Genomic DNA, 19990 nt, shown 5'->3' with positions numbered 1-19990 from the left:
CATTATTCATCACTTCAGGGAACGCGTTTCCACTGCTCCAGGGTCCAATGGAGGCGAGATTTACACCACTCCAGATGGTGATGCATTATTCATCACTTCAGGGAACGCGTTTCCACTGCTCCAGGGTCCAATGGAGGCGAGATTTACACCACTCCAGATGGTGATGCATTATTCATCACTTCAGGGAACGCGTTTCCACTGCTCCAGGGTCCAATGGAGGCCAGATTTACACCACTCCAGATGGTGATGCATTATTCACCACTTCAGAGAACGCGTTTCCACTGCTCCAGGGTCCAATGGAGGCGAGATTTACACCACTCCAGATGGTGATGCATTATTCACCACTTCAGAGAACGCGTTTCCACTGCTCCAGGGTCCAATGGAGGCCAGATTTACACCACTCCAGATGGTGATGCATTATTCATCACTTCAGGGAATGCGTTTCCACTGCTCCAGGGTCCAATGGAGGCGAGATTTACACCACTCCAGCTGACGCTTGACATTGCACATGTTGATCTTAGGCTTGTGTGAGGCTGCTCGCCCATGGAAACCCATTTCATGAAGCTCCCGATGAACAGTTAATGTGCTGACGTTGCTTCCAGTGGCAGCTTGGAACGCAGTAGTGAGTGTTGCAACCGAGGACAGATGATTTTTACATGCTAATTGCTTCAGCACTCGGAGGTTCCATTCTGTGAAGTTGTGTGGCCTACCACTTCGCAGCTGAGCCGTTGTTGCTCCTAGACGCTTCCACTTACAGTAACAGCACTTACAGCACTTACAGCACTTACAGTTGACTGGGGTAGCTCTAGCAGGGCAGACATTTGAGGTGGTGGCATCCTATGATGGTGCCATCCTATGATGGTGCCATGTTGAAAGTTGCTGCGCTCTCCAGTAAGGCCATTCTACTGCCAATGTTTCTCTATGGAGATTGCAAGGCATGCTAGCAGTTACGCTAATGCTAGTTAGCAACTTCCTTCAAACTGCAGACAGACATAAAAATGGTACCCACGAGTTCATCTGACTCTGGGGAAGTAGATAACGGGCTTCATGTCAAAATATTGAAGTATTCCTTTAACACTCTGTCCAAGGAGTACTTTATGTACACCAAACATTAGGAACACCTTCCTAAAATTGAGTTACACACAATTTTTGTCTTGATAATTCACCCTCAATGTCACACACACAATCCATGTCTCAATTGTATCAAGGCTTAAAAATCCTTCTTTAACCTGTCTCCTCCCCTTCATCTACACTGATTGGTGGATTTAACAAGTGACATCAATAAGGGATCATAGCTTTCACCTAAATTCACCCGATCAGTCTGTCACGGAATGAGCAGGTGTTCTTAATGTTTTGTACACTCAATGTATATAGTGTGCGCCTAACGTCCACTGACAGTTCCAACAACGTGTGTTGAATACATATGTTGAAAAAAATTCATTTGTATATATTGTTGGGGGTCAATGGTCAACATGGACGGGTGTTTTCATTTGTGTATTCATATAATTCACCACTACATTAGTACATATGAGAATGTATATCTGACTGAATGTATATCGTTTACTACCAACCTTGGGCCAGAAGGATGAGGTAGTTCTCTCCTGGAGGGCCGGGATGGCAGAGGGCTCTTCCTCGGGGCAGAACCCGTCGCGGGTCTCGTCTCTGGCTGTGGTGCTCAGTGAGGCGTTGCTCTCCTCGTCAAAGTTCTTCTGCTCTGAGGTGGCGCCCGCTGAAAATCAACAACAGTGCTTTGTCAATACCAGCCACAGGAGAATCTACAAATGGCTTCATATACAGTCCTTCCTTAATAATACAGCAGAATACTACGAGAACCATACAGTAAGTCCTCAATGCAAGCCTAAGAAGCCTAATTATACAAACACACAGCCATGTCCTTTCTAAATGCCATCTAAAGCAGACCAACTACACACTGCCACTAACTGTTGTGGCTGGCTTCAACATAAAGCAGTAGACCCAACTAAAGCAGACCAACTACACACTGCCCCTAACTGTTGTGGCTGGCTTCAACATAAAGCAGTAGACCCAACTAAAGCAGACCAACTACACACTGCCCCTAACTGTTGTGGCTGGCTTCAACATAAAGCAGTAGACCCAACTAAAGCAGACCAACTACACACTGCCCCTAACTGTTGTGGCTGGCTTCAACATAAAGCAGTAGACCCAACTAAAGCAGACCAACTACACACTGCCCCTAACTGTTGTGGCTGGCTTCAACATAAAGCAGTAGACCCAACTGTTTGTCTAGATTTTTACAGACGCACTGTTGAAATGCATTCAAACACCACTTGCCCTAAAATGGCATTTTTCCATGTGAAAATACTTTTTTAAGCAATGGAGTTAGGAGTAGGACCTACCTTCAGCTTGAGAGGACTTCTCAGACTTGTCGTCTTCCTCCATCTTCTCCTCATCGGGCCCTTTCTCAGCCACTGGTTTAGGAGACTTGGCAAGGCTTCCTTCTTTCTCATCTCTCTCTTCCTTCTTGGTTCCCTGCTCTTCTGATGCTTTAGGAGACTCTGGTTTCTCCAGGAAGTCCAGCTTTTTGTCCTGGTCCTTGGTCTCCTCAGTGGGAGCTTTGTACTCCTTCTCGGGTTTGGCCTCCTTGGAAGTCTCTCCGTCAGCGTCGCCGGTGACCTCCACTTTCTCTTCTCTGTCTTCCTCCTCTCCCTTCTCGTCCTTCACCTTCTTGGGAGACCCGGCCTTCTCTTCCTTCTTCGCCTCCATCTCTTCTTCCTTGCCTTCGTCTGGTTTCTCAGGTTTAGTACATGGAATATCATCACCTTCCTCTTTCATCTCCTTCCCTTCTTCCTCCTCCTGGACAGGTAAGGATTTCTCAGCACCAGCAGTAGCTGTGGCCTGCTCAGTGGAAGAGGAAGAAGCAGTAGAGAGAGCTCCATCGCGGGGCGGCTGAGGCACCCCAGCCGATGTCCCCTTGGTGAACTTCCTGTGGGCCTCCAGGAAGCCCAGCGCAGGGTCGTTGAGGATGTGGTAGTCAGTGCGGCTCACGCCGTGCTTGGAGGCGCCCAGGAGGAGGTCGTGGTCGTGCCGGCGGCAGGCCCACCACTCGGGCAGGTCGGAGCTAGGCTGGCAGAGGCGCAGGCGCTCACCTAGCAGGGGGTTGGGCAGCACCTGCTCGCGAATGCGACGCAGCAGCTCAATGCGGTAGAGGGTGCGTGAGGCGCGCTCCTCCGTGATGGGGTCGATGATCAGGGTAGGGTCTGGGAGCTCTGCCAGATAGAACAGAGGGAGGGAGGAAGGAGGGTGGGGGTAGATAAGGAGTAAGAGGGTGGGGGTAGATAAGGAGTAAGAGGGTGGAAGGGAAGAAGGAGGGAGGGGTAGATAGGAGTAAGAGGGTGGGGTAGATAGGAGTAAGAGGGTGGGGTAGATAAGGAGGAAGGAGGGTGGGAGGGGGGTGGGGAGAGGGAGAGAGAGATGGGGATAAAGGAAGAGTTATGTCTTTTCAGGGAAAAGTCCTTTGCTTAAGCGCAAGCATATTTAACTATGAGTGAGGGTTGTTGTGGTCGGAGACAACAGAACTAGATCATTGAGTGCCCTTACCTGTGTTGGCCTTGACCTGCATGCGACACACCCGCTTGCACATGGCCACGAAGGAGAAGTAGTATTTCTCCAGGCTCTCGTCACTCTTCTTGTCCAGCCGGGCGAAGGCCCTGAACTGGGTCCAGTCAAAGAGCTGGCGGTCCGTGTCATAGATCACACCAAACGTGGACACAACCCGGTAGAAGTCTGATTCCTCACGCCTGGTCCACCTCAGGGAACAAGACAAGGAAAGGGTTAATCCAACAACCAATGGGACGAAAAGCAATGCATGAATAGTGTATTGATAAGGAGACTGGAACATTGTGGGTACTGTAGTACAGTTAGAAGTAGGTCTTCTCAAACGATCATACAGGAACAGTTGATATTGGAGAGCTTCTTGTAGTTCTAATGCCTTCTATACAGCAGGCTAACAAATTCTACTGTTTATTATACACAAGTCATCATAAACTGTTAATATGGTTTATCTTGTACAGCATCAGTCATCAGAGATTTATACCTCTGACGCCTCTCTTTGAAGGCGGCCCCTCCTTCCGCCGGGAGCACCGTCGCCTCAGGTATAAAAGCTCCGCCCTTGGCCATATAAGGACTTCCCTCTGCCATGAAGGCTCCGTCCTCCTGCACGTAGGCCCCTCCTCCGTCTGTGACCATGGAGAAGAGATGTTCTCGGGGCCGGCGGCGGCGGCGTCCGTCGGGCCGGGCCATGGCTTCCTGGCGGAGCTGCTCCCTCTTGTGCGTGCGCTGGTAGGCCGTGATGAGGCGGCGGAGTCTAGCGGTGAGGGCCGAGGCCGCCGGCCAGTACAGACGACCCGCCCCTCTGCTGCCTGCTATATTCTCACCTGGTTTAGCTGGGAGGAGGAGGAATATTAGAACTACTAAATGAGTCTGCATACTGTTGAAATGATTCTGAAGAGCAACTTTGGTTTCTTTGGATGTGCACATTGGTGGTTTGATACAAAATATAAATGTTTAAAATAAATCACTTAAATGATGGACTGATGAAGGGTAAATGATCCTCTGATTTGTAACAGATTGCTAGCAAATGTCATTTTCAACCTTTTTATTCCACTTATCCCAAATGGTGTTTTGTAATATATGACAAAGCTAGACAAGCCCAGTCACTCACTTACATTCACCACTCTCAATGTCCACAGTCTCGTCTTTGTCATCCAGGGGTGAGTTCGCAAAGTCCTCCATCTCATCTTTAAAGGTCATGCGGAGAGGCTTGTACTCGGGGTCTTCATCCTCTCTGTACACACAAAAAAACAGGGATGGAACGAAAGAGAAACAGAATGAAACAAAGGAGCAGGGAAAAGAGGGGAACACGGGAAAGAATATGGGGAGATGGGAGGTTGGAATGAAAAGGAAAAAAAGGTGGTGAGAGAAAAGATGAACAAATGGAGAGAGACAGGAGGTGGAAAAGAGGAGGGAAAATGTGGTGGTGGTGAATATTGGCTGAGTGTCTTACCCCTCCGGACCATCTGCCATCATGTCCGCCCCCCTCTGCTCTGCAGCGATGGCCTTGGCGTCGGGCATGCCCACCCGCTCCAAGAAACACAGCGCAGGGTCGGCACGCATCGAGTTATACTTCTCATAGCCTGGATAGACAGACAGGAAGACAGACAGACAGACAGACAGGAAGACAGACAGACAGACAGGAAGACAGACAGACAGACAGACAGGAAGACAGACAGACAGACAGACAGGAAGACAGACAGACAGACAGACAGGAAGACAGACAGACAGACAGACAGGAAGACAGACAGACAGACAGACAGGAAGACAGACAGACAGACAGACAGGAAGACAGACAGACAGACAGACAGGAAGACAGACAGACAGACAGACAGGAAGACAGACAGACAGACAGACAGGAAGACAGACAGACAGACAGACAGACAGACAGACAGACAGACAGGAAGACAGACAGACAGACAGGAAGACAGACAGACAGACAGGAAGACAGACAGACAGACAGGAAGACAGACAGACAGACAGGAAGACAGACAGACAGACAGACAGACAGACAGACAGACAGACAGACAGACAGACAGACAGACAGACAGGAAGACAGGAAGACAGGAAGACAGACAGGAAGACAGACAGACAGACAGGAAGACAGACAGACAGACAGGAAGACAGACAGACAGACAGGAAGACAGACAGACAGACAGGAAGACAGACAGACAGACAGGAAGACAGACAGACAGGAACACAGACAGACAGGAACACAGACAGACAGGAACACAGACAGACAGGAACACAGACAGACAGGAACACAGACAGACAGGAACACAGAAAATGGGTAAGACAGTGATTGAATTACTGAGTTCTACTTTTCACATCGGGGGAGGAGGAGAGAGGAAGTGGGTGAGAGATTGAATTATTATGACTGGGAACCTACCTAACAAGGCCTAGAACTAAGTCCAGTTTGAATGACAATTCACATTGAAACTATATAGGCTACACACACCTAGCCGTCAGTCACGAAAGACACCGTAGCATCAATCATGAAAGATAACGAAATGCAATACCACGCCAGAAGGATCCACTTGCATACAGAGATAAAACTAAACCATTATGAAGTTCAATCAGAATAAAAACAACTGCCATCCGTATGAAATGCAGCTGAAGAGGAGAGAAAAACAGAAAGCATGACCCCAGGGTCCAGATGCAGACAGAGGGCAGCGCCTGTTGGAGTGTGTGTCTGACTGGTTGTGTCAGTGGGTGTGTGGACAAGAAAATCTGTGTCTAAGTGTGTGTGCGCATTTGCCCAAGTGTGCCAGCGAACGAGAGAGATGCCCGTTGAAGTCGTCCAAGCAGAACAGATAAGAGCCTGCAGATCCGACTAAGCACGGCGGGTGGGAGGAGGGAGGGAGAGAGGCACAGGTTGGACAACCGTGACAGTGAGCAGACCAGACCATCAGCCCCCCCCTCCCCAAAGCCCCCGCAGAACATCACATTTCAATTAGGATTTATGCGGTGACACATTGTTCCTAACCGCCGCTGTGCCCCGAGCCAAGCGCTAATCATGAGGGGCTTTTATAGGCCATCACTCTTCCCTCTTGCAGTCCTGGAGAGTGTGCGTGAGTGTTGTGTGAGACAGTGTGTGTGTTTGTACGTTGTGTGCGTGTAGGGTGTGTGAGGCAGAGAGCAGCATCCTCCCCAGGCCTCCCAAGTGAATGAGGATTATGATTAACTATAGGCTAGCTCTATTGTATCCATGTGTGTTTGAGACAGATGTGTGTGTGTGTGTGTGTGTGTGTGTGTGTGTGTGTGTGTGTGTGTGTGTGTATGCTTGTCAGGGCTGAGGCACAGGGTGGCAATTACAGAGAATAATGACAATTATCCCAAATGAATATTAATCACCATCAATATAATTACCACTATTAAATCATTACAATTCTAGCTTGTAATCTTGTTTGGCACTGTAATACAATTAAAATGGTCCAATGTAAACCAGCTAACTCATAGCTAGAAGAGATCAAACAGACGTGCGTCAACCAACTGTGGTGGACAGAACACTGTCTAACCATGAAGTACCACACGTCCACACACCGACAGCCTCTTCTCGGGCGGCTGGACATGGCCACCAATCAATCTCCTGACATCTCACTGAGCCAGCTGTGCTCCGCGGTCGCTATGGGAACACCAATCAAGCTGAAAAAGCCAGGGTTGTGCGTGTGAAGCGGAGGGGTTGGGCTTACCGTGTTTGAAGACACCGATGAGCAGCGATTTGTCTGCCTCGCTGTCCCACCAATCGGCGGGCACCTCGGCGTGGAAAGGCTGAGGGATCCAGATATCCATTTCACTGTGGGCTCAAACCAAGGAGAGAGAGAGAGAGAAAAAGACAGACCGAGGGACAGGCGGAGAGACAGGCGGAGAGACAGGCGGAGAGGAAAACGGATTAAAATGGTCTAAAATCAACACACAATCATTTAATCTGATGTGTGTCTGTAATGGGCCCCATCTCCAGGGGTCTGGAGGAAATATGGTCATTAGCCAACTCTGGAACATCTCGACAGAGGCCAAATGGTACCCTATTCACAACATTGCGCCTTGACCAGAGCCAAAAGTAGTGCACTATATATGGAAAAGGGTGCCATTTGGGAAGCAGGCCATCTGGAAAGAGACATAGGCAGAAGAGGCTGTCCCCACCACCGTCCCCACCACCCGACCACCGTCCCCGCCACCAGACCACCGTCCCCACCACCGTCCCTGCCACCAGACCACCTTCCCCGCCACCGTCCCCACCACCCGACCACCGTCCCCGCCACCAGACCACCGTCCCCGCCACCAGACCACCGTCCCCGCCACCCGACCACCGTCCCCGCCACCGTACCCACCACCAGACCACCGTCCCCGCCACCGCCACCAGACCACCGTCCCCGCCACCAGACCACCGTCCCCGCCACCAGACCACCGTCCCCGCCACCAGACCACCGTCCCCGCCACCAGACCACCGTCCCCGCCACCAGACCACCGTCCCCGCCACCAGACCACCGTCCCCACCACCGTCCCCGCCACCCGACCACCGTCCCCGCCACCCGACCACCGTCCCCGCCACCCGACCACCGTCCCCGCCACCAGACCACCGTCCCCGCCACCAGACCACCGTCCCCGCCACCAGACCACCGTCCCCGCCACCAGACCACCGTCCCCGCCACCCGACCACCGTCCCCGCCACCGTCCCCACCACCAGACCACCGTCCCCGCCACCACCACCAGACCACCGTCCCCGCCACCAGACCACCGTCCCCGCCACCAGACCACCGTCCCCGCCACCAGACCACCGTCCCCGCCACCAGACCACCGTCCCCGCCACCCGACCACCGTCCCCACCACCAGACCACCGTCCCCACCACCGTCCCCGCCACCCGACCACCGTCCCCGCCACCCGACCACCGTCCCCGCCACCCGACCACCGTCCCCGCCACCCGACCACCGTCCCCGCCACCCGACCACCGTCCCCGCCACCCGACCACCGTCCCCGCCACCCGACCACCGTCCCCGCCACCAGACCACCGTCCCCGCCACCAGACCACCGTCCAGACCGCCACCAGACCACCGTCCAGACCGCCACCAGACCACCGTCCAGACCGCCACCCGACCACCATCACCAGTACCAGACTACTGTCCTGATGCCCGCAATACAGACATGCTGGCTGGCACATGCACACACACACCATCAAGTAGCACATTTATAGGCGTACCCAGACACACACTCTTCGTCACTAACTAGCTGGCACATACACACATGACCAAAGGTATGTGGACACCTGCTCGTTGAACATCTCATTCCAAAATCATCATCACTTTGCTGCTATAACAGCCTTCTCTCTTCTGTGAAGGCTTTCCACTAGATGTTGGAATATTTATGCAGGGACTTACATCCATTCAGCCACAAGCATTAGTGAGGTTGGGCACTGATGTTGGGCGATCAGGCCTGGCTCTGTGCCGGCCAGTCAAGTTCTTCCACACGATCTTGACAAACCATTTCTGTATGGACCTCGCTTTGTGCACGAGGGCATTGTCATGCTGAAACAAGAAGGGGCCTTCCCCAAACTGTTGCCACAAAGTTGGAAGCACAGAATCGTCTAGAATGTCATTGAATGCTGTAGAATTAAGATTTCCCTTCACTGGAACTAAGGGGCCCAAACCATGAAAAACAGCTCCAGACCATTATTCCTGCTCCAACAAACTTTAAAGTTGGCACTATGCATTCAGGTAGGTAGCGTTCTCCTGGAATCCACCAACCCCAGATTCATCTGTCAGACTGCCAGATGGTGAATCCAGATGGTGAATCACTCCAGAGAACGTGTTTCTACTGCTCCAGAGTCCAATGGCGACGCGATTTACAGCACTCCAGCCGACACTTGGCATTGTGCGTGATCTTAGGCTTGTGTGTGTTTGCTCAGCCATGGAAAACCATTTCTTGAAACTCCCGAGGAACAGTTATTGTGCTGACGTTGCTTCCAGAGGCAGTTTGGAACTCAGTAGAGAGTGTTGCAACTGAGGAAAGTATATTTTCGCGCGCTGCGTGCTTCAGCCCTCAGTGGTCCCGTTCTGTGAGCTTCTGTGGCCTACCAACTTCACGTCTGAGCTGTTGTTGCTCCTAGACGTTTCAACTACACAATAACAGCTCTAGCAGGCCAGAAATTTGACAAACTGACTAATTGAAAAGGTGGCATCCTATGACGGTGCCACGTTGAAAGTCATTGAGCTCTTCAGTAAGGCCATTCTAATGCCAATGTTTGTCTATGGAGATTTCATGGCTATGTGCTTCATTTTATACACGTGTCAGCAATGGGTGTGGCTGAAACAACCAAATCCACCACTAATTTGAAGGGGTGTCCACATACTTTTGTATATATAGTGTATATGCGCGATAACACACTAACTGGCGCACATATGCATGCACACACAATAACAGCATTTTATTCAGCGAAGAGCCTCAGATGCCATCAATACGGAGCACACGTTTCTGCATTATACATGCATGCACATCTGGGTGAGGGGCGGAACTCGGGGATGGAAGAGGGAGAGAGGGAAGATCAAGCAGGCAGGGGCTTGGGTGTGTTGGAGAGATGAAGGAGCATGGATGCCAACCTTGAGTCTGTTCCCTCTAGGATCCTGTCGGCGTGGTCACCGATGACTTCCTGTCGCAGATAGTAGAGCATACGGACCCTCAGGAGAACTCTGTGGGAGGGAGAGAGAGGGGAAAGAGAGAGAGGGGAAAGAGAGAGAGGGGAAAGAGAGGAGAGGGGAAAGAGAGAAAAGGGGGGGAGATATATATAGAGAGATTGGAGGGAGAAAGAAAATGATACGGAGAGAGGGGGAGGGTAAAAAAAAGAAAGTGAGTTTTTAAACTCTGGTCCGTGCACGTGTGCCAGCAGCAGTAGCTGGGTAGAGCGACAGTAGTGGCTCTTTGGCACGAACCCCTGCCCATCCATCATGCTGCCAGGCCTGATTAGCCACGCTGCGCACCAGCCTCCGCGCCTGACAGATGGCACCACATAATCACCCCTGTGTGTGCCGCCTTTCACCCACATCCAACAGGTCTGCCTGGCACCTGGCCTGGCGCCAGCCTCGGCCCCAAAAACCTGGCCATCGCAAAATCTCCCCAACAACAGCAGAGTAGAAAGAAGAAGAGCGGAGAGGAGAAGAGTTGTGGCCAAGGAAGGAGGAGTAAATAGGACACTGCCTAGAACTAAACAAAAGACTGAAGTGAAAAGTGTGTTGGTGTTTGTCACTAGCAGCTCATGGGAAATAGGATTACTGGGGACTGTGTTCTAAATGAAACCTCCATGTGTGGAAACTGGGTGTTTTGTGTTTGGTTTGAGGTTCGAGGTCAAAGGGCTGACAAAAGGCTCACTTCTTCTTGTGGCATTTGAACGACAGTGTTGGGGTTAGAGGTCAGAATTTGGGGTTAAAGGTCAGTTGTGACTTACTTGTTACAGTGGTGTTTGAGGTGTCTCTTGTAGCTGTCCTCCTGCAGTAGCAGGTCAGGGTTACAGCTGGCCAGCCACTCTGCCCTGGGGAGCTGGGGAGGGGCAGGGGGGGCTGGTTTCCCTTTCTTCCCCTTACGACCCCGCGGTACTGGAGTAGACAGACCTACAATTAGAGGGGGGAGTATTACAATGGGCAGACTCACAGGTTCAAAATGTCAAATTCAGATGACATCTCTTTAAACAAGAGACTTGGGTTGGACAAGCCTATTATCAGCAAAGACTTGATTATTTATTTAAACAATTTGAAATGGCTATTTGCAAACTATCATTGAAAACAATAGCAACTAATTGAGCCAATTGGAGTTTTTTTTAACCAATCAGAATCTAGCGTTGGCTTCTGAGTGAAACCAATGAGGATTAAGGTCAAACAAGACAAGGAAGTTCAGAATCTGAACCAGTTGGAACCAGACCGCCACAATGTTAGAGAAAGGTCAGGTCAAGAGTTGTGGGGAAGGGGGCTTGAGTGAGGGAGGGACTTAAGTGGTGGGACTGTGAAAAATCCTATGGAATTCAATGGATGTTTATTCACTCTACTCCTACAAGTGGTTATTGGGAAGGCCTTGCGGAGCAGTTCATCAGGGTGTTACTGAGTGGAAAGTGTGTGTTTGTTATGTTGTAGCTAAGCTATAGTTGTGCTGCGTTAGGAGTGTGTAGGGATACATACCGGAGTGGTTGGTGAGTGTGCGGCTCTGTCCGTCCTCAGAGGGCGTGATGAGGTCCCAGATGAAGCGCTTGATGTTCTCGTCGCCACGGTAGTGCAGCAGGCAGTAGGCCAGCAGGGCGCGGCAGATGGTCTCCACGTCTTGTTCCTGCAGGGGCCGCTTGAAACGCCCACGGGACAGGATGTCTCCCCAGCGACCCCACCTAGCAGGGAGGAGAGAGAGAGGGAGGGGAATTTAGTCTGGAGTATTATCATATATCCTGATGATTGACATTTACAGTCTCGGGCTGGGAGGTTTCATATTGTTACATCCCTCCCTATCCACTACAGTAAATGAAGAGAGGAGGGGGTCGGTGTGGATGGGGCTGTGTTATGTCTGGCTCTCTGAACTTCAACCACGGTCCAATGTCACACCGCCATCTGATTCCGTGACACAATTCGTTCATGACTGCACATTCAACTGACATCCCATCTCCCTACCGCGGGTGACCCAGAGTAGAACACCAACAAGTGACAACCGACCGAAGACTCGTCTCTCCCTAAATGCTTTTACACAACGGTGAGATAACCCTAGTTGGCATGCAACCCACCAACACCTAAATTCTAGTACAATCAATTTGACTCTGTGTTTGTGGGTCGACGGAGACTAGGTCTGGGTTAGGGAAGGGGATAGAGAGAGGGAGTCAATGGCAGCACCGTCAGTTGAGGGGAAGAGTCCTCAGACGTGATGGCTCTATAATTTGCCCTATAGCCCAGTGGTCTAGACAGTAGTCGAGTCGGTCGGATTGTGAAAAACAATCCCAATCCCGTTGGTGCGTGCAGCCAGCCGTGATCTGTCACTATAGAAGGCAGTCGGGCAGGGCGACTAATAGTGTGGGTGTGTGTGATTGGTTCACTGTGCGGGTGTGTGTGATTGGTTCACTACTAGGATGTTGGGTCATATTAGGAGTGCATGCAAGATGGATCTGTGCTCGTGTGTGTGCAAGTATGCAGGCATGTTTAATGGTCCCATGCGTGTCGGAGCCTCAGATTGCTGTGTAAGTTAAATGACCCTACATGTGAGTGGACAAGCATTAGCACTCTGTGACCATTATTTCCCCCCAGACCACCGCAGCATGTGTTCAGCCACTGAAGTAAGCACACATCCCTAGACCTCATCATACTTCAAGGACCTGGCAGCCAATAAACCAGACAGGATATGAGATCTCTCAGGTGGACTCCCTGAGCGAGAAGATGTAGATATGGTAATATCCCTCTGGTATGCTTGTGGCAGTGTCTGACATATTTCTTACATCCCCCCTGCAGTCTCAGGAGTCTAGAGGTAGACATTGGAATGGGCACGTCTCCATACCAAATTTACCACTATGGCAAAACCAAGTAGTCTGTCAAGACTGCAAAGTGGATAGTTAACCAAATCATTAAACATCTACTAAATTTGCTCAGGTCTACGAGGGGTATGTAGTAGGTGTACCGACCTGCACATACTCTTAATCGTATCCATAAATTGACAGTCGGATTGGATGATACTAGTGATCGGATAAACTGTTTTCATATGCCTAAGTTGGTCAGAAGGTGCATCAGCGGTTCATATTTTCCCTACCCTCTCCCCGCTAGTTAGATGTTATGCACATTGATAGCTTGCTAAATATTATGCACATTGATAGCTTGCTAGATGTTATGCACATTGATAGCTTGCTAAATATTATGCACATTGATAGCTTGCTAGATGTTATGCACATTGATAGCTTGCTAGATGTTATGCACATTGATAGCTTGCTAGATGTTATGCACATTGATAGCTTGCTAGATGTTATGCACATTGATAGCTTGTTAGATGTTATGCACATTGATAGCTTGTTAGATGTTATGCACATTGATAGCTTGTTAGATGTTATGCACATTGATAGCTTGTTAGATGTTATGCACATTGATAGCTTGTTAGATGTTATGCACATTGATAGCTTGTTAGATGTTATGCACATTGATAGCTTGTTAGATGTTATGCAAATTGATAGCTTGTTAGATGTTATGCACATTGATAGCTTGTTAGATGTTATGCACATTGATAGCTTGTTAGATGTTATGCAAATTGACAGCTTGCTAGATATTATGCACATTGATAGCTTGTTAGATGTTATGCAAATTGACAGCTTGTTAGATGTTATGCACATTGATAGCTTGTTAGATGTTATGCAAATTTATAGCTTGTTAGATGTTATGCACATTGATAGCTTGTTAGATGTTATGCACATTGATAGCTTGTTAGATGTTATGCACATTGATAGCTTGTTAGATGTTATGCAAATTGACAGCTTGCTAGATATTATGCACATTGATAGCTTGTTAGATGTTATGCAAATTGACAGCTTGTTAGATGTTATGCACATTGATAGCTTGTTAGATGTTATGCACATTGATAGCTTGTTAGATGTTATGCAAATTGATAGCTTGTTAGATGTTATGCACATTGATAGCTTGTTAGATGTTATGCACATTGATAGCTTGTTAGATGTTATGCACATTGATAGCTTGTTAGATGTTATGCAAATTGACAGCTTGCTAGATATTATGCACATTGATAGCTTGTTAGATGTTATGCAAATTGACAGCTTGTTAGATGTTATGCACATTGATAGCTTGTTAGATGTTATGCACATTGATAGCTTGTTAGATGTTATGCACATTGATAGCTTGTTAGATGTTATGCACATTGATAGCTTGTTAGATGTTATGCAAATTGACAGCTTGCTAGATATTATGCACATTGATAGCTTGTTAGATGTTATGCAAATTGACAGCTTGTTAGATGTTATGCACATTGATAGCTTGTTAGATGTTATGCACATTGATAGCTTGTTAGATGTTATGCACATTGATAGCTTGTTAGATGTTATGCACATTGATAGCTTGTTAGATGTTATGCAAATTGACAGCTTGCTAGATATTATGCACATTGATAGCTTGCCATCATAGTATTTGGCTAGCAGGAGGCAGCAGCAATCTAAATGATCAAACCGAAAGAGAAGTGATTGGGTGAAATGATTAAACAAGCGAGGACACAAAGCAATCAAAGCAGCAGGATTAGCGTACAGCCTGCCCTTCTATTTACAAACAGACAAACTAGCCAGTTGAGTTTAGACTAAGTAGCACTTCGCACTTGATTGAAAGATGTAAGTTGGCACCCATAAATACAAGTTTTAGATCACAGACAATTACAAAAAAACCTCTTGATCATATATCGGGAAAATTGCTTATATCCATTATGATACCGGTTTTGTCCGACTACTCGGCACGCCCCTAGTATCTAGAGTTACCCTTCCAAAAGGGCCAGGGTTTAGAGAACAGTCAACCTTTCTGAAAGACTAACAAACATGTTAGAGATGTCCACTCACCCATAAACCAGCAGGTTCTTCTCCACCCTGAAGCACTCGCTGCGGGGGTACCCGTGAGCTCGGTCCTGGGGTCGCCTGAGTTTGGTCAAGGGCTTCTCATTCTCGCCGTCACTTTCCAGCTCAGAGAACTCTGCCAATTCGTCCTCCTTCATCGAGCTGTAGTGGCGTGTCTGCTTCCGCACCCTCGGAGTGTCAATCACAAGGGTGTTCTTGGAGAAAAACAATACGTGTCAAAAAAAGCAATCACACTTTCCCCTCTCCTCCATCTCCCAAGTGTTAAAATGCAAAAAAAAAAGGGTAGCATGTTTTTATTATTTACCTCATTAGCATAGTTTCCCTGCTAAACTCAATATAGCTATAAAAAAACAGCTGACGTGTCTGTTTATGCGGCTGGATTAAGTGCTATACTCCAGGGCCCTTGAGGAGAGGGAGGGCGAGTACGGGAGCGGCGTGGAGGAGAGGAGAGAAAGGACTTGCTTTAGACTGACTAAGTGATGTCTCTGCTCCCCTCCGGAGGCAGCGTAAGCTGCTTACTGCCTCTGGGTCCACTGAAGAGGAGGAACTCAGGGTAATTAAGGAATATAAAGAGATTCCCACGGCCACCATTTTAAATTAGCTCACCGCAGCCCAGTTATGATTAGGGCTCCACACATGGCTAGCCTGGGGTAATAAGACAAATTAATTAACGCTTATGAGGGAGAGAATACCACTGATCTCCGATATTGTAACGTGGCGTCTACAGGGAGGGGAAATGCTGGTGTGGTTTCTACCATTCCCATAGCGGTTAAGAGCGTTGGGCCAGTACCTTTCCCCCCTTTCCTCTCTCTCTAGTCTACAGAGTGACTCTTGGAAAGCCCTTTGTTAACAGAGAGTTGGGTAACATCAAAAGGGTGGTGAACAGAACCATATTTCGGTAATCCAACCAGTTGAAAATATGCGTTGGTACTTAAAGAATATGATGTCAGATCAGTTGTCATCTGAGACATTACTGATGATAGGATGACAAACTGTATCCTGGAAAGTCTACACATTCTAGTTATCAGATTCACATGGAATTGTTGTGCAATTTAAACATTTAAATATGAAACTATTTGTGAAAAGATGAAATGTAATTTTAGCTTCTAAATGAGAGAATTGTTTCCATAAGGTAAATTCTGTTCACTCTGTGGCCCCGCCCAAGTGAACAGACATTGGTTGTAAACTATGAAACACGCCCTTCTCTCCCCACTACATAAGCCCCTGTTAATGAAATTAACATGTGTTCCCGAGGAAGACGGTCCATACGTTAAAAGGGCTAATATCAAACTACAGAACTAAGCAAACTTCAGCATGAGCTTTAAGTATGGCAACTTGGTATGAACTTTGAACTTTTATTCACTAATGAAGTGATACTTCCTAGCCATTGAGTGAGCAGCAGCAGCTGTAAACGTGGGCTTGGAAAGGACGGACAAAGTATCTCTTCTACCAAACACACGACGGTACGACAACGTATGCGTTCTACCACAAGACATAGTGGGGCAAAAAAGTATTTAGTCAGCCACCAATTGTGCAAGTTCTCCCACTTAAAAAGATGAGGCCTGTAATTTCCATCATAGGTATACTTCAACTATGACAGACAAAATGAGAAACGAAAATCACATTGTAGGATTTTTAATTAATTTATTTGCAAATTATGGTGGAAAATAAGTATTTGGTCACCTACAAAGAAGCAATATTTCTGACTCACAGATCTGTAACTTCTTTAAGAGGCTCCTCTGTCCTCCACTCATTACCTGTATTAATGGCACCTGTTTGAACTTGTTATCAGTATAAAAGACACCTGTCCACAACCTCAAACAGTCACACTCCAAACTCCACTATGGGCAAGGCCAAAGAGCTGTCAAAGGACACCAGAAACAAAATTGTAGACCTGCACCAGGCTGGGAAGACTGAATCTACAATAGGAAGCAGCTTGGTTTGAAGAAATCAACTGTGGGAGCAATTATTAGGAAATGGAAGACATACAAGACCACTGATAATCTCCCTCGATCTGGGGCTCCACGCAAGATCTCACCCCGTGGGGTCAAAATAATCACAAGAACGGTGAGCAAAAATCCCAGAACCACACGGGGGGACCTAGTGAATGACCTGCAGAGAGCTGGGACCAAAGTAACAAAGCCTACCATCAGTAACACACTACGCCGCCAGGGACTCAAATCCTGCAGTGCCAGACGTGTCCCCCTGCTTAAGCCAGTACATGTCCAGGCCCGTCTGAAGTTTGCTAGAGAGCATTTGGATGATCCAGAAGAAGACTGGGAGAATGTCATATGCTCAGATGAAACCAAAATATAACTTTTTGGTAAAAACTCAACTTGTCGTGTTTGGAGGACAAAGAATGCTGAGTTGCATCCAAAGAACACCATACCTACTGTGAAGCATGGGGGTGGAAACATCATGCTTTGGGGCTGTTTTTCTGCAAAGGGACCAGGACGACTGATCCGTGTAAAGGAAAGAATGAATGGGGCCATGTATCGTGAGATTTTGAGTGAAAATCTATTTCCATCAGCAAGGGCATTGAAGATGAAACGTGGCTGGGTCTTTCAGCATGACAATGATCCCAAACACACCGCCCGGGCAACAAAGGAATACTTTTTTGCCCCACTGTATTCTTCAAAGGACAAGGGAGATCTTTGTTGGGCAACATGGCCTTCCATCTACGACCAACCTATTGAAGCACCGCTCAGAGTAGATATTTCTTGCATTTTCCTTTTCCAAATGGGCGGTTATTTAGAATGCATAAGATTCTGTATTTACGATAGCATAGCTTCACAAGGTCCGATCAGAGACCAAATTCCTTTGTTCCTAAGTCTTCCGGTGCTTTCATTCAAAACCCAACCACCTTTCTTTGTGTAACCAGCCGTCATACCTGTTCTGTCCACCAGGGACGTTTTCTTTTATGACATAATTAGTAATCAATATATGACCCATCCTGTGTGTGTGTAACTGTGTGATTGGTTAGGTATTTAGTAAATAAATAATTAAACCAAATTTTGTATTGCTGATTCAACTTGTTAGCCAGGGTTTGTGAAGATATCTGAAGTCGTAGAATTCTTGGTTGAGACTGAATAAGGTGACGATTAAGAATTGACCGCTATTGATGTAAAAGATTATCAGGTCTAAGAGTTTATTCGGAAGATAACAGCTCTATAAACATTATTTTCGTCGTACCCCGACTTTCTAGTTAATTACATTTACATGATTAGTTCAATCAGGTAATATTAATTACAGAAAAATTATTTTATAGAAAAGCATGTCATTTCACTTAATCCGGCATAGCAAAGACACAACAGGCGTCTCACAGTAACACAATGCAATTTATTGCCCTGGCCACATCTGCAGTCCTCATGCCTCCTTGCAGCATGCCTAAGGCACGTTCAGGCAGATGAGCAGGGATCCTGGGCATCTTTCTTTTTGTGCTTTTCAGAGTCAGTAGAAAGGCATCTTTAGTGTCCTAAGTTTTCATAACTGTGACCTTAATTGCCTACCGTCTGTAAGCTGTTAGTGTCTAAATGACTGTTCCACAGGTGCATGTTCGTTAATTGTTTATGGTTCATTGAACAAGCATGAGAAACAGTGTTTAAACTTTACAATGAAGATATGTGAAGTTATTTGGATTTTTAAGAATCATCTTTGAAAGACAGGGTCCTGAAAAAGGGACATTTATAATTGATTTATTAAGACATACAAGGATGTCTCTGAAAAACACTGATGTAAAAAAATTCAAATGTAATGATATTGATCTCAAAAGATACCTAACGATTAAACAGAGCAGTAGCTAAGTTTATCTGTCTGAAACAAGTGCCACTGTGACTAGGGCTAATTAGCCTTCTTGTTTTTGCCTTGGTATCATTTTGGAATAGAGTATCTTGATGGTATCTAATATTGTGATATTAAACCTGGTATTGGTATCAAAGTCAAAATTCTGGTATCGTGATAACGCTACCGGTTACAGTTCAACCCTCAGTATTTTTTTGTTGTTGCATTCCTTGAGAGACAAATACTGACCAAGCCAAGTCTTTGCCCCTTACGTCATCCCTGTTACACTACATTTCCCACAATACATTTTCTCGAAGCTCACCCGTCCATTGATGGCTTCCATGTCGAGCTCCGCCTTCTTGGCCCACTTCTGCCAGAAGTCCGGGTCCTCCAGGGAAATGTCCGTCCTGTTCCCAGCAGCCACAAAGCTCGCCTGGGGAGTATGGGTAAAAGAAGAAACGGTCCCAACGGTGAATCTCCTGAATGCATTTTCTCCACCTTTCTTTTCCAATTACACTTTTGATCTCAAAAAAGTGCTGCTGGGTTGGCCACTGGAACAAGCTCCCACTGACACTGCACAGTTTGATTCTGAAAGAGCCTGGCTCTCTACTGGTAATGGGCCATCAATGGGCCATCAAAACACCTAGACCCATTGACTTGAATGGGAAATCTCTTATAGTAATTCAATTCCGATGTTACTGACCACGCTACAGAAATGGTGCTAAGAACACATGGGAGACAGCGTATTGAAGCTACCTTGGCGAAGGTGGACCCCTTGCCCTCGGACTCAATGGTGATGGTCTGGGTTCGTCTCAGGAGGATCTGGTCAATGTCCTCTTCACAGAACTTTGAGCCCTCGTCCTCCTCGTCCATCAGAGCTCCGTAGGCTCCTTTACGGAGGAGGTCCTCCACCTCCTTCTTAGACAGCTGTGGAACCTGAGGTGGTGGAGCACATTTGATGGTTTAGACTACTGAGCTCAGTATATCAACAATAGTTCACCTTTATTAAGACAATTAAGTATGGTTGAGAAGAACCTCTCTTCACAAAGGCAGGTGAG

The 19990-nt window shown here is 47.6% G+C and overlaps 1 protein-coding gene across 2 annotated transcripts in view; it reads right to left on the bottom strand.

The window, feature by feature from the left end:
* The window catches only part of LOC110508821 (chromodomain-helicase-DNA-binding protein 7), a 106341-nt gene that overhangs the window by 9964 nt on the left and 76387 nt on the right, over window positions 1-19990 (bottom strand). For both annotated transcript variants that reach the window (XM_036966421.1, XM_036966422.1), the window contains exons 19-31: window positions 19689-19868; window positions 19255-19365; window positions 15138-15346; window positions 11749-11948; window positions 11025-11187; window positions 10183-10272; window positions 7281-7384; window positions 5042-5171; window positions 4704-4822; window positions 4073-4421; window positions 3577-3785; window positions 2376-3245; window positions 1572-1729 (exon numbers count right to left, since the gene is read on the bottom strand). In XM_036966421.1, the coding sequence (XP_036822316.1) occupies window positions 1572-1729; window positions 2376-3245; window positions 3577-3785; window positions 4073-4421; window positions 4704-4822; window positions 5042-5171; window positions 7281-7384; window positions 10183-10272; window positions 11025-11187; window positions 11749-11948; window positions 15138-15346; window positions 19255-19365; window positions 19689-19868 (2892 nt within the window). The remainder of the gene's footprint in view (window positions 1-1571; window positions 1730-2375; window positions 3246-3576; window positions 3786-4072; window positions 4422-4703; window positions 4823-5041; window positions 5172-7280; window positions 7385-10182; window positions 10273-11024; window positions 11188-11748; window positions 11949-15137; window positions 15347-19254; window positions 19366-19688; window positions 19869-19990) is intronic.

Source organism: Oncorhynchus mykiss, chromosome 28 (genome assembly GCF_013265735.2).
Source record: "Oncorhynchus mykiss isolate Arlee chromosome 28, USDA_OmykA_1.1, whole genome shotgun sequence".
Classification (NCBI taxonomy): Eukaryota; Metazoa; Chordata; class Actinopteri; order Salmoniformes; family Salmonidae; genus Oncorhynchus; species Oncorhynchus mykiss.
This window is presented reverse-complemented; position numbering and strand designations above follow the sequence as displayed.